Source organism: Leuresthes tenuis, unplaced genomic scaffold (assembly GCF_036924035.1).
Source record: "Leuresthes tenuis unplaced genomic scaffold, fLeuTen1.0.hap1 SCAF_21, whole genome shotgun sequence".
Lineage (NCBI taxonomy): Eukaryota > Metazoa > Chordata > Actinopteri > Atheriniformes > Atherinopsidae > Leuresthes > Leuresthes tenuis.
In genome coordinates, this window is record NW_027325375.1 from 27,163,945 (window position 1) to 27,179,689 (window position 15,745).

The 15,745-nt window shown below is 38.0% G+C and overlaps 1 protein-coding gene across 10 annotated transcripts in view; it reads left to right on the forward strand.

Annotated features, from left to right (window-relative positions):
- LOC140280413 (RNA-binding protein Musashi homolog 2) overlaps window positions 1-11,289 on the forward strand; it is a 226,969-nt gene extending 215,680 nt beyond the window's left edge. For 8 of the 10 annotated variants that reach the window (XM_072375747.1, XM_072375749.1, XM_072375743.1 and 5 more), the window contains 2 exons: window positions 4,518-4,588; window positions 5,607-11,289. In XM_072375747.1, coding sequence (XP_072231848.1) covers window positions 4,518-4,559 — 42 coding nt within the window. In that variant the 3' untranslated portion in view covers window positions 4,560-4,588; window positions 5,607-11,289. Of the gene's footprint in view, window positions 1-4,517; window positions 4,589-5,603 lie in introns of all 10 variants that reach the window. The other 2 variants (XM_072375744.1, XM_072375745.1) reach the window with 2 other exon arrangements.
- The last annotated feature ends 4,456 nt before the right edge of the window (window positions 11,290-15,745 follow it).

A 15,745-nucleotide genomic window follows, 5' to 3' on the forward strand; every position in this document is an offset into this window, starting at 1 on the left:
CGACGGCACCTTGAGCCTCCTCTGTGTCAGAAAAGCACCGCAAAGGAAGTGCACACAGTCTCTGATTTGGGCATTTTGTAAAACAAAGAGTAAACAGATCAATTATCACACACTGTCACCACCTGCGACAAGCATGTTGTACAACCATGTTTCCAAAAGAGCTGGGCTGCTTGCTAATAATTCATATTCCTTTTTAACTGTAAATAGCATAAACATGACATAACAAACTGATTTTTTTTTTTCACACACTCACATATATATGCTCATTAAGTTTAAGAAATGTTGGGACGAAGGGTAACATAACACTGGAAAACAAGGTCGAACGTGTTTCTGACTCTGAGCTCATTTAAGATGGACTGACATGAATTGGAAAACTGTTTTGTTTTGTGAGGGACCAAAATTTGTTCTGGAAGTCACAGATGCTGCATCTTTTAGACAAAAAAAAAAAAAGAGAATAACCATCCGACTTGTTACCAGGGCACAGCTCAGAGTTCTGCATCTATGATGGTCTGATGGTGCATTTGTGCACATGGAGTGTGTAATTTCATGTCAGTGAAGGCACCATTAATGCAGAATGATATATATATGTTTTGGAACAACATCTGCTGCCATCCAGACATCCTCTACAAGGTGTGCCTTGCTCATTTAAGCATTCCATCAAATGCTTAATGAGCATATACAAGTCTGCACAAAACAAAAACAGTTTCTCAGTTTCAGCATTTGACATGTTGCTTTGTTTTTTTTCATATTGAATATAAAACTTAAGTGGTTCATATTGTAATTTTTCTTCGTTTAAGTTTTGTACAGTGTCCCAATATTTTTGTAAACAGGGTTGTACATTTGGATGAATCCCATCTTCGCTCTGAAAGTTAGCCGTGTCTCAGCTGGCCAAAATTTCCTTTAATTTTAGAAACCCATCTCTCCTAGAGCTTCAGTCCCCGACATCACTGGGACAATACCTGCAAACAGGTTGTCCAGGTGCTGTTGGTTTCTTTCTTTTTTAGCTGCAGTTGCCATGTCAACTCCCAGGTGTAACACTAGGACAGCAATAAGAGATGACGGCAACAAAGAGGTCTTCAATCTGACAATGTCTTAGGTTTTTGTGGATGAACTCAGATGTACGTCTAGGACACAGCAGGTGAAAGAATGCAGCCTGTTAATTATCCTGCTTTCCTTTCACTGCAAAGAAAAATCTACCTGTGCTGTTGACAAATACAGTGAAGCTGAAGTGGAGTAATGTGTTATTGTAAAACCTAGTCTTGGGGATATCTTCTTAAAGCCAGTCTGGGCATCTTAACCTATAAGATTTGTAGAAAGCTCAACCTAAAGACCACAAAAATGATTTTCACTGACCAACTTTGTTGAATTGAGAAGATATGAGCTAATTGATGCCAGTAACACACTAAACAAAAGGTCAGAGAAGAGTTTATGGAATATACAAGTAACACTGTGTTGGAACAGTCTGGATATGAGGGTGTTAGCTGAAATCTGTATTAGGCAAGAAGCAAACCATATATCAAATCTGTCCTGAAATGTTGGACACAAGCTCATCTCAGATGGACAGAAAAACAGCGGTTCTGTGGTCAAATGACTCCACGTTTCAGCTGCTTCTGCTGAGAAAAACAAACATCAGGATCTATGTGCGGAGAAAGATGAGAGAGACCATCCAGGCTGGTGGATCAACAAGTACAAAAGTCGGTGTCAGAGATGGTGCGAGGGTGCTTCAGTGTCTGTGACACTCGATGACTTGCATCTGTGTGAGTCCCATTGATGCAGAGATATGTACTGGAATTTTGTAGAGACATAGGCAACCATCAAGGCAGTGGGTTTTTTCTCCCCAGTCGGTTCATGGTTATTTTAGCAGGAAAATGCCAGATCTCATTGTGCATGACTTCCAACAGCATGGCTTCATAGACCCAATGTCTGTGGCTTGTCTGCCTGCAGTCCAGATCTGTCTCCTATTAAAAAAATGTTAGGAGCATCATGAGGAGGAGAAACAGACAACAACAGACAGTTGAGACGCTAAAGAATCCAGCTAAATCCAGCAAGAATGGACACAGATTCACCCAAAAAGGCAAAGATTAGTTCCCACAGTTAGCAAAGAGTTGAAAAATCTATTTTAACAGGATGGTAAACATCCCTCTATCCCAGGCCGTGATAGATCGAGTGCGTTACTGGCATTGATTTTTTTATTTTTTTATCTAATGTTTTCTAAATACTGTGAAGGAGATAAACAAACACAGCTTAATTTTAGCTGTGGCAGTTCACAAAGCCCTTACCGACTGTTATTTTGTGTACTCAAAGTAAACAAACGTTGACAGACATTTTAATATTAGTGTCTAGAATTTTTTAATTAACCATATTTAGCTTTTAGCTCAGAGATTATATGTTTATGTTTAGGACCTTGTTGCCTCTGTCATATGGCTCAAACCTCCCAAAATAAGCTGTGTGTTTACCTTCAACCACACAGAAACAGTTAATCAGATATTCTGCTAACTGAATGCTGTTGCACCCAGCAAAGTGTAGGGCTCGGTTCTTAGTGTCAGGCCTGTTAGTGCTGCATACATGACTGAACTGAGCAGTACGGTAGAAACAATAAAAATAACACCTGCTTCCTAAAAGAAGATAATTAATGCATGGCTTAAGTGAGATGAAATAACGGCAAGCCCATTAGTGCCTCAAGCAAGCAATACAAGACTACGGGGTGAAGCTACTCTTTACTAACGTTATAGTCCACATCATTAGTTTGAATTTCTTGCCAGAGTAACCAGATTTTATTGTTTTATTTTTTTTAATGCATTGACTTTGTAATTAGTTTGAAATTAGTATGTAGTTCTTAATATTTTTGAAGTGTAGGGATGTTAATTAGGATTTCATCTGTTTTTTGTGCACATTGTCACATATGTTGTGCTTTGGAATCACAAATTCCTCTCTGAATCAGTATCACTGGAAGCACACGTATAAACAGCTTGTGAGAAATAAAACTGGCTGTATAATTGACTTATGATAGCCTCACAAAACCAGATGAAAAATACAAATTGTTGTCATTTTGTGTTTCCAAAGCAAAGCCTCTCTCATGAATTGTTTTAGGTCCACTGGCTATCTACCATAATCTGTTGGTCTCAGTGTAGGAAGCAAAATATTTGTTATGAAAGACCAGGCTGGCTCATTTTCAAGGCAGATTTACCCACAGATAGTTCACAGATGGAAATGAGGCCGTTTGTATTATTTTCCATTTGCTTCAACAGTTTGTAACCATAGTTTATGGCTGAGTTGGAGAGATGTTAAAAGGGAGCCTTTGAATGAAGGGATTTTTTGGGGGGCTTTTTATAATGTGATATTTGAATAGTCAAATATAGCTTATTGATGTAACAGGTCCGTCAGAAGTATCCTGAATTATACCCATTTAGTTCAGGCCAAGGGTTGTGATTCCATTACAGAGTAGCAGTTTGTGTGTGTAATAATTCTGCGTATTAAATCAGCACTTCACAATTACCCGGTTATTCAAAAAGAGAGCGGTAAAGCAGAGAGGTGATGCAGCAGACCTCTGACTTCCTGCTCTCAGCTGCATGATCTCTCTATTCAGAACATTAGAATAGGAAATGATTCAGAACTAAAATGTGCTTTATAATTCATTTCTGGGATGCTGTTGAACTGAATGTGTATATAACCATCATATCTCACAACCTCATGGATGACTTCAGAGTCACTGATTTGTCCCCTCTGTCTCACGCTTCATTGATTTTATTAATCCCTTTAGCCAGTATGAAAACAGCCACTGTGAAGAAGCAGTAACGAACCTAACCGTTTTTGTCTTTTTCTTCGCTTTTTTATGCAAGACAATTGGAGTGCAATTAGTTGATTGAGGTGATATAGAACAAATAATCGCTGCTGAAAGTGCTTCTTTTCACCGTTGTTTGAATCCAAGGGTTGCTACATTCCTCTCAGCAGGAGAAGCTCACAAAGTCCTGATAACTGAGCTGCATCATGAAAAGCCTTCACTGCATCATGAAAAGCCTTCCCTGCTTTAAAACACTCTGATCTTACAGAGGACTGTTAAAGATGCCACTCTCTGCATGCTCTCAGATTAAATCAGTTGTGTATGTTAGCATGAATGGGGATTGTGTTATTTATTATCTTGCTCACATGTTTTTATTTAGACAAAATCCTCATAACCTGAGCATTACATGATAAAAGAAAAAAGGATTTGAAGTTACTGTCTCTTGAATGAATTAACACAGTATGACCCATGTATTTCGTAGAGCATATCTAAATCTTTTTAACACATTTTGCCATGAAGAGTTTTTCCTCCTTTGTAATTCTGTTTGTCCTTTATGGGGAATATGAAGAAGAAACTGTTTATGACTGATGTAGCAATAGTCTCTTGCTCTGCTACTATACATGATCCAACTGAATCAAAACGTTCACATTCATGCTAGCTGGAAAAAGTTGATATGATACTCACTTTTCTCTCTTTGAAATGCATACTGACAAAAGCACTAACTGTACACTTTTAGGGCCCGTTGATTGCGACAGCTTTTACAAATGGATACCATTGAACAGGTGGCCGGTTGCCATCTCATCAGAGGTATTGCATTTTATTTACTGTGCATTTCTCTAAGTCTCTCTGATTTGTGTTCATCACATTCTCGTTGTTTATTCACCCCCTCTCGAAATGCCAGAGCTGGTAGTAGAGTTGTGTGTAACGGAGGGTTTCTCTTTTCGGCCTCTGTTGGTGAGTGTCCCATGAAAAAAAAGAGAGACAGAAGCAGAAAAGTCCGTCTTTCGTTGCCAGAAATCATGGTCAATTTGTGAGGCTAACTGAGGGAAGAGTTTGCACTGAAGTAACACACACATATACTACCAGCTCTTTATTTTATTTGTTTCTCTTCGTTAACGTTTCAAATGTTTCCATCCTGAAGTATTCTCATGTGTTAGCAGGGCATAACAAATGTCTCTTACTTGTCAACCATACTATGCTGTACGTCGTTTACCAGTCTACAGTGTTTTTCAGCTATGAGCTTCAGATGTCCAAGGTGCAGAACTGGCATCGCACTGCTGTGACTAAAAATAAATCTAAAATCCAAAACCTTTCACTAAGACATGGCCCTAACAAGAGGAGCTGAATATATTTTTCTGTTCCTGCCTTACACTTTTATTGCTAACACTGTCCCTCATGTGTACGACAGAATTGTCACTTATATAAAACCCAGAAAAGAAGAGCTTTTTGTCTGCCTTTAGCTCTTTTTGCAGGCAGTTTGCAGACTGTTCCCAAATTGTTTCATATTGGTGATTTTTAGCTGCGGTATTAACATGATTGCTAAATCAACAAGTGGTACCATGTAGGTTTGTTACGTGTAGACTTGTTACTGGATGATTTCCACTGTAATTATGTGCAGTTATGATGCACCAGCAGCAAGTTTAGACCTGCTGCATGCTGCAGTTTCTGATTGCTTTCACATTTGTTTTATGCAAGCATTCCAGATATATTTTGGTTTCAAGTCCCTCATTTTTGTCAGTGAATGTCACAGCATGCAGTTCTTATTCTCTGTGGTTTTCTAACGCTGTTGTTTTTTCTTCCTTTTCTTTCCTTTATCACCCAGCAGAGTATATCTGGTGGCCCAGGACAGACAGGACGAAGTTTCTAATTGGCTTTGTGTGCAGGTGATGCTAATCCAACTTCGAGCACTACAGTGTCACCCAGGCAAAATGAAAGAAAGTCGGAACCATATGAAGAAGAAAAGAAAACGTTAGTCATCTCAGAAAAATAACAACTGCTGTACTATAATCCAAACCTCCTATAACTTTACAACCTGGTTTGGTATGATGTTTCACGTCAAGTTCAGTCACCGATTTCCTTCCTCTGTTAGCTTTTGTTTTGATTAGTTTTTAGAGTGTCATTTTAATTTAACCTTTGATTTTGTCTCATTTGATTTTATCTTCAAGTTAGTTAGTGCCGTGTAAGTGGATTTTTTTTTTGGTTTCAAGTACCGGGGGGGTCACAGCCAAGAATATCTGCAAGTCATGTCTTCATTTTCGTATTGGTTAGTGTAAGAGGAGAAAAGGCTGGGAAGTTTCCATTAAATCCTCCTGCAAAAGAAGAAAAAAAACAAAAAAACAAGCTCAGTGTGGAAAGACTCGGAGGAAAAAAATTTAAAAGAAGGTATCTAAGTAATAAATTTTAGTAGCGGTTTTATTTCTAGTGATGTCTCATTGTAAACCATAATTACCTATTTTTGGGCAATACAAAGAGGACTCCAATATTTTTATGGTCCTTTTTTATAAGTGTTGTTTTTGTTGTTTAGAAATATATATATATGCTATAACAAATTTCATATAACTACATTGTGAATTCAAACTTGAGAAAAAGAAATGTAGCTGTACATATTATTCCAGTCACTGCATATAACCAACTCAGTGAGAGAATAGCATATTTTTGTGATGGTGTGTCAAAAAGAACATGTTATAGCGTGTGAATAGAAGAAAAAGTTGTAAACAGTTATTATTCTACCTTTTTTTCCTGCTGGAAGACGGTGTAACAACCCCCACGGACAAACAAAACACACTCACTCTGTAAATACTGAAGCTGAATAATTTTACAAGTGTCATACCAGCAAATTTACAACCGGTGAGTCAAGTCAACACAGACGTAATGATGATTAAAGAAAAGAGCCTGACTGGTTTCTTTTGTCTAACTGTTAAGATATCAGTATCATTTCAAAGAGGAAGAGGAAAAAAAAAGATGATTTAATCCAAAGCACACTGTATGTAGAGGTGAAGATTAGAACTTGAACCAGGCATTTTCCAGTGCTCTGTGCATCCTGACACTTTTATACTCTTGAGAGGAACTTGTTAGCTGTGTGTTAATGTTTGTTTCATCCTGCTTGTTCCTGATTCACGTCATGGAACACGATACCTGGGCTCTGTGCTTGAGCCTTTATATACTGCTTGGTCTCTGAATCAGTTCTTTTTGAATGAATTAGGAAAGTAAACATTTTGATACCATACCTCAGCCTTCATGAGTTCTATTGTGGAATCATTGGCAGATTTAAGTTATTCTAGTGGCAAAATCAATGAAAACACTGAAAGATAATTAAACAAGTAATCATTGCACTGTGAGTTGTAAAGTACAGGCCATCCTCCTGTTTGCACATGTGTGTGTTGGCTTTTTTAAAACGGCCCTGTGCTTTGGGACAGCATGAAGGATTTTGGGATTAACGTATTCTCGACTAGACAAACGCTTCAATGTTTTGAGGTGAGTTAACAGCTTGGGAAATAGTAACTGATTTGTTGCAGTGTACACTTGGATTTTATATATATATATATATATATATATATATATATATATATATCTATATATCTATATATATATATATATATATATATATATATATCAAACCCATGTCTCATCTGAGGATATTTATGCAGGGTCAAAAGATGACACTGAATTATTCACTATCTGTCACTGCACCGGGTTTTGTGTGGTTAAGGATTTTACTCCAGACAGTGATTTGATGATAATAATAATAATGATGATGATAATAATAATATGCTCCAGAGTGCAGTCTGGTTTTAAATTCAGTGAAGCAGTTGTATTTGTTGTTTTCATTTTACGCACTTGTTGTCTCATTTCTTTTATTTCCAAACAACCAGGTAAAGAAATATGCTGGATACTTCTAAAGTAAATGATACGGAGGTGTGATTGAGTAACAGTTTAAAGAAAAAAAAAACCCTTGTAATGTTCAAATGTAAAAGAAAATAAGAAATACAAAACTATTAAAAAAAAAAAGAAAGATGCTTCTTTGCTGATTTCAAGTTTAATCAGAGTTTTATTGATACTTTGTGGTTTATATATTAATAATTGTAATATACTATTAAAATGTACTGTGCATCCATTACGTTCTCTCTTTCCATCCCCCATCCTCAGAGATCCCGCTATCTTTTGTTGATCATCCATGTATTTCATTAGTGTGTAAAGAATTCACAGTTAACTTGTAAACAGAGTGCTGTCTTTGATACCAGTGTAGTGCTCTTTGTTGTTCTCCCTTGCTCTACCTCTCCTTTCTCTCATATTAATCCCTCTCCCTCTCGCGCTCTTTTCTATCTCCTGTAATTACAAAGTAGATGTTATATAGGACTCATTAATATAATACTCGTAGTGAATAGTGGATTTAGGACCAGTCAAGATAGACCTTTCTCTCAATGATCATGTTGTTCTGATATTTGCAGACGATTATTTTTGTTTGAGGTTCATTGTAATTTATTCCCTGTATGTTTGACCTTTTTTTTCTTTTCTTCTTGGTTTGGTTTTGCCACTCTAACATGGTTTCAGCTAACCAAAGCTCTCATGGATGAACAATGGAGAAATAGTTGCTGTAAGATGAAATTGTACACAAGGCATTATTTGGATCCCCACCCTTGAATGTTTTTAAAGGGGTGTGCCATACTACCTTAAATGCTAACGCTAGATATGCAAAACGTTTGTTTTTGAGCATTTTTTAAAAAGGAGGGACACGAGATAAAATCATGACACGTATTTTATGGGGAAAAATATCACAATTTTTACCAGTGATTACCACAATAGTCATTAAATCTGTTACAGAGCTTTTAAAGACTCGACTATCTGTTAATGTTTGTACACTTTGGGAAATTCCAGATGCCTTTGGCACGGTTGTTTTCAGATAGTAGCTCTGATCTTTCGATGTGACAAAACATAGTAATTCTAATTATCCTAGATTCTGGGAGACGCGTTTTGGTTTGATCTGTTATCGGTGCTGCTCACACTACTGAGGCTCCAGTCAACGGAAAAAACATTAAAGAAATATTTGCAGGTGTTAAAGGCTGATTAATAGATGGTTAAATTGATGTCCCCCATCAGACCGGCACCTTGAAGTAGTAATTAACTGCTGGTCTTAAAAAGATATTAAAACCTGAATTTCAATGCCTCAAAAAATGATGTGGAGGGATTCTCAGAATCAAGCTGTTAAGATTTCTACAAGCAGCAAAAACAAACCGATTATGAAGCCTGTTCGGTTTCACTATTTTAATTCTAGTTCAATATTATCCACATTTCATAGCATTCACTCAGTTAATTTCAGTGTTTGTGGAAATAAAATGCTGTTAGTAAATTAACATTAATCTCCTCGTTCCTCTCAACAGTCACAATCTGTCGTATTACAAACAGCACGTAAAGTACTTGGCAGCTTTTTCAGTGACGGTAATAGGAAGGAATAGGTAATAGGAAAATTATTATAAAAATGAATTCAGCGAGTGTGCCGGTCGTTGTGTGTTCAACAAATAACCTCAACCTGTTTAAAGTTAGACATATGGGTCAATTCGAGGAAAATACCGTACATAAATGCTTAAAAACTGATGATTAAACTGATATAATTTACATATGCTGGTGTGTCAAAATATCTCATTAGTAAAACATCAATAATTATGACAGAAATCCATCATTCAAGTGCACTAGTGTTTGTAGACTAGTTCGCCTTTATTCTGACTCGAGATTTTCCCCCGCTTTTAATTTGGAGCATTACATATTGAACTGGTTTATTTAATGAATAAGAAACTCGAACTCGTGCATTACAAAATTATCCAAAAAGCTCCTTCGGGGGCCTCAGTTAATTTCAGTTTTGTAGCCTTTTCATCTGAAAGACATGTAACAAATTTAAAATGTATAGCATTTTTTTCGACTTTGTAACGCCTGGTGGCTCTTAGATTCTAATTAACCCATTTCCTTTTTTTTTATATATATATATAAAAAGGCTAATTTTCCATCACGCAGTAAACAAAATTGACTCTCCTATTGTTTTGTGATCCTGTAGCTTGGACTTTAAGGTAGCATGGCTCTGTTGCTGTAATTTCATTTTATCTCAAACTGACAGCAGTTTACAGCTGATGAATGTTACACATCTTAGTAGACTAGCTTATCCATTTGGGGAGAGGGAAGGGGTCTTGGTTTAAGAAAAAAAATAATCAAAAAAGAAAAAAAGTCAACCTGGAAGGTGTTGACATTTGTAGTGTACTACCGTATCCATTTAAACTTGAATCTTGAGGCAAGTGCTAGGCAATGGCCAAACAATAAATCCCATCTGTTGTGGGAAAATCCCTCCCTGAAGCCACACACACTTCTGATATTTCTGTCATCTTGGACTTACGTGATATCTGAATATAAACTATCTCTGAAAAGCTGTGAGATCAGACGAGGACATTTTCAGGCTCTGCTCTATTTCCACTGAACTATACTGACTTTGAAGGCTCTTTGAATGTTGTTGAGCATTTATATCCAAAAGAGGCTTATTCACAGTGGTGCTAATGGTTTTTAACCAGACAATGTGCCCTTATCTCTGAGAGATACTGGATACAGTCATGGTGACCACAAACTTAGTCTCCCAGGCCACAAAGTGATTCACTAACATTGCTATTTTTAGTTTTGGCTCTCTTGTTACTGGATGAACAATCAATTTTCTTCACAGATGTAGAATGAACTCCTGAAGGTGACAGAAATAACACAAGTTCACCTGTAAGGTCATGTTTTAGGGGGAATTTCCCCTTCAATCCAAACCATTGCTATCTCACCCATGCTCATTACTAAATATATATACATAGAATTGCAATATATATATATATATTTATATATACATGGTGTTTATATGAATATATATTTGCAGTTTTCGCCCATTTGACCTCTGAATAATATTAGACTGGAGACCTCAGCTGTATACAGAATTTTCCTTACAAAGCAACACAAGGTTCATATAGTCCGATCATCATCGTTAGCTTACGTTCACCCACACGAGAGTTCACCCTTGGCGTGTTGTCGAGTTTGGAGCAGTGCATGGCCAAGAGGGGAGCCTGGAAGCTCTTCAGACTGCATGGACGGCAGTGTGAGGCTCTGCTGTGCTTCCATGTTTCTGCAGGCTGAGCACAGAGCTCTCTTCACTGCTGTCTGCCCATTCCTAACACTTGCCCCTGTTTTTTTATGTTAACCGACTTTTTATGGCGAGAGACAGACAGACAGACTTGACTGACATCTGAAAGCATCTTTCAGGTTATCATATGGCTTGCTTAAGCCCTATTGTAAAATATACTAAAATAATAATGGTAATAATAATGGATGGGGGTCTCTCACATATCAAATGTGGAAAGTCTAATTTTATATTTGTATTTTCAAATAATAATATTGACAAAAAAAAATGTCTGTGAAAGGTTTCCATCCTCTACTGTGGTCCAGAAATTGATGTGTCTGTCTGGAAAATAAATAAAATAAACTGAATTGTTATATTACATGTTTTCACTGTCGTGTTGTACTTCTAATTTCCTAACACAATAATACATTTGTGATATTCCCAAACCATGTGTGAACCGTGGCTGGTCAGGACGGAGCCATTATATGTATATTGTTTAGTCCTCACAGTCTTTCATTTCATGTCCCCAGACGACCACGCACTCAGCATGTTGGCGCTCGGGATCGTTCGAGGTCACTCATAAGTCAGCAGGATAATTAGAGTGTGAGTACTAAGACACATTTGTGGGGAAACGGTGACCAAACGAGCACTGGTGTGGGATTCTGCTGCCCCTCAGTGGTCTCCTCCAGCAGCAGAGAGGAAAAAGATCCCCGGCTGAGTGATATTTCGTCAGCTTTATCACAGGGAGGTTGTGTTTGTGAAGAGCTGCGGAGGTGCTGGAGCGGCGGAGCAAACGGGCTGCTGCGTGACAGGTAGTTTAGAGCTCACATAAGATTTACCTTTTATGTGTTTGTCACAGCATCTTTAGTTCTGCTTCTTTCTCGGATGGAGAATTTAACTTTAGATGCCAAAAACATGATCAGATTCTGAAGAATTTTCTAGGGTGAATCAGGAGAATCAAAACCAAAAATGCAAAAACTATTTCTGATGTGTGATTTTTTTTTTTTTTTTCCCAAAGATTAAAACTGTGGCACTAACAGCAGGTCTCTGATTGAATTATTTCGTTTTTAACTGAAAGTGACTCTTGTATATCTTGTTCGAGCTACCGCAGACATGGCGAGGACTGAGTGATAAGACTGTCATAGATTACACTCATGTGGGGGGGATTTTCCAGCAGATTTAAAATACCTTTTTGTATATGGTGCCTGTGATAAATTGTGAATGTTTTAACACGGTGTCGCTGAAATTCAGGGATGGGGGTTTTTAATGTGGATGCTTGTCAAGTGAGACCAACAGCCTGACAGCTTCATCACTCATTTGGACAAGGTGATCTATTTAATCTGACTGAAATCAATACTTTTCTCAGCTCCGTTTTTCACGGCCTGGGGCTCCACAAGTTTAGATCGTACTGCAGTTATTTTTGTACTTTGTGTAGTGAGTACAACAATATGATCCTCTTTGCAGTTTGGTAGTACAGAAACCTACATTTACTCAATCAAAACTTGATAAAACAGACACTAAAATTTGGTAAAAGCTCAGCCTATGCACATGAAAGATTGTTGTAAGCATACTAACAGAATATTGTCAATAAAAAATATGTTGATAATGAAAACGTTACAGCAGTTCTGATCAGAGTTCGTCCAGATTGTGGTCACTGTGATGGGTATTCAGATTTATCATGATTTATCAGCTCATGATGACTGTATTTGTAACTTGGAGGTCTAACTGCTTGACCTTTCCAGTCCACCTGCCTTTAATTAAGTGCTAATGAAAAGCACCATTATGATCAGAGTGCTCAACACTCACAGGCCCTCAAACGCAAGGATTCAGGTCTTTGGTGGAACTCTGCAAGACAATCAGCAGTCATTATGGGAGCTAAATGTCAGCTCACAGTTGAGAAAAGGAGGCTGTTTAAATCTGTGAAATCAAAATTTGCTTTAAAGTTGAAAATACACTTTGAAATTCTATTCTCTTTTCAGTGCAGTTTCTCTTATAGCTGTCTAATTGAATAACACAAAGTAGCCCACCTAAGCTCACCCATTTTCTGATATTTGACTAAAAACTAAAATTCAAAACTGACATCCTTTACCACATTTCCACAAACTTTCCCAAATATGTGTGCCTACCGCAGCATGTCAGAGGCTCATTTGATGGTCTCACATCGTACCAGAGGCTCTGTGTAAATTTCCCATGGGCTGGTACTAACAGGCTGGATGTGACAGCTCCATGGCAAACACAAACAAGCCTACAGTGTGAAGAAATTCCACAGCGAGGATGCTGCATGGCAACAACAGCAAGGCTCCGGCAGCCGTGGATGTATAATGAAGAAGTGGTAGTTCAAGAGGCAGTCTGCTGCCACCTCCGTGCGCATCAGCCTGAGAAACAGACAGAGCTGAAGCATACCTGCCCATCATGCATATTCATGTGATGTGATGTGCTGCAGGAGATTTATTAACAGTAATTAAGAACTAGTCTGAAATGCTGGCATGTTTAATTGCCAATTACAGGTAGGTTAGGTATAGATGAAAATGACAGCTATTTATGTACTACATCAACCTAAATAATCAAGCTGTGTTTACCTTGAAAAAGGGAATGGAATGAAAGGTTGGGAAGCAGCCAGGATCCTCACACAAGCCTGGCATTGTAGGAATTCAAGAGCAATAATGAGCAATGTTCAGTGGATATGCACTTAATTTTATGTGCATCACTAAATTATCTCCCTGCACAGCCATGTAATGGTTGCTCCTCTTTTGAAGCGGAAAATTTTTTTGACAGTGCTGTGTAATAGAGTCAATAGTTGATGAGAAGACTGCTGTGGATGGGGAGAGGAGGCACTCAGGTGGCTGTTTCCTCCCAGACTCCAGGCCTAATGTAGCCTTTGGCATGGAAATTGACGTGACATTGATGGGCACTCTCCTGCCAGCAGAGAGCCGTGCGCCTGCACAGCCTTCCAATTCACTAATAATTGCTGATTAAAAACTAGTTAAGAGTCCATGAAAACTCAAATGTGCATTAACCAAATGACCTTCTGGGAATAGCAAATAGTCTGCAGCTGAGAACGCAGGCGGATTCATATGAGTGAAACTGCTCCCTGGATTGTTTAAGAAACAAACAAGAGCGTGTGGCGTTTCTGTAAAGTGACTTTTATTGTGTCTTTGATTGTTTTTGAGCTTATTTCACCTTCTCATTGCATATGTATGAGGAGTCTGTCAATCTGAAAGAAAAGCAATGAGGTAATCCTTAACAATGCTGGAGGTACTTCTTTAAAAAAACTCAACAACTCCCATATAAACACATGATAGATACCTCCACAGAGCATCATGACTTGGAAATCTTAGGAACGTGACGTTAAGCTTAAATGTTCACAGATTGAATCCTGATGATAAACGGAGGGTTGAATTAATTAGCAGCAGATAACAAGAATAATTAAACTACGATTTCATATAACCAATATTTGTTAGATTACTTAACTAAGCAATTATATTTTTCTTTTCAGAACTCAGAGTGATGAGATATGTGTAATGTTATTACTTTGATATGTTTCATTATTCCCCTACTATAAATTATGCTAATCATGCTTTAATGTGAGGTTAAAGCTTAGCAAACAGTCATTCTGCATGGCTTTGACAGCATCTGCATCACTTCATTAACACGCTTGCATTGTTTTTTTTTGTATCTAGTTTGTAAATGTCATGTTTATCATGGAAACAAATGTAAGAATAACTTTTCTACAATCTTTTCTGGGATACCTAAACCATGTACATGACTCGGTTTCAAATTTCTAGGATACAATAGTCTGTCATTGTGAGCCGTATGTAGCCGAGCAGCATGAAAAGCGGGAAAGGCCATGAGCTAACTGACTTAGAAAATTCCCATATTGTGTCCCTCTTTTCTCCTGTGTTATCCTCCAAATGAAGCATTACATGCTCACAAAAGCCATCAGTTGTGGCCTAGATCACAGAGGATGCAGCTGTCTGTTCATTGTTCATCATTACTGTCGTCATGGATCTGATGAGGCTCCAGGATCAATAGTTGCCTCAGAGCAGACTAGTGAGCAACAGACTGTAGAGGCAGGTTAGAGTGACAATTATCACTGGAGGACAAAACAGAAATACAAAGTAAATGGCAAGGGAGGGCGAAAACGTATTGGTGTTGATGGGATCATTATCAGTGGATTAATGATTGTTTGGCTCAGTTCTGGCTTTTACTTGAAAAAAATTCACCTCGGTGGCCGGTGAGAATTGAAGACATTTCCATTTCTGCCTGTGTGGTGGCATCCCAGAACCATTAACAGCAATCAAATAATGAGAAATGAGTCCATAGGTGGGAAAACTCAGGTCAAGAAGATGATAAATCTCATATAATTATAGAAAAAGAGAATTTCCTGCCAAAATATTCTGAACGTGAAAATACAATGCACAATGCCTTCATCGTGGTTGTCTTTAATCTGAGTAAATACATTGTTATGCCTCTGTGGTGCAGAGTTCCAATTTGAATAAAGTCTTGCAATTACAAATACAGTTTTTGTCTCTCTGTGTCTGATGTTGGAGAAGATAATGTCGTGCTGTTCAGGAGCTGTGCATTGCACCCCAGTTCTGATCGACTTGCTCTGATGCTCCGTGTGTGGAATGACTTTAAGAGCCATTACCCTGTATTTGAAGGATTTAAAAACCCAGTCAGAGAGGCCTCAAAATGCCAGTCTTTGACACCTTTGACATCCACAGCAATCAGCTATTTCACAGTGTGGTGCATTCCAACTGTGATATGTCGTCAAAGAATACCTGCACAAAGTGTTGCTGCTCAGACAGAAGAAATTCTGTTCCGTTTCATCAAGT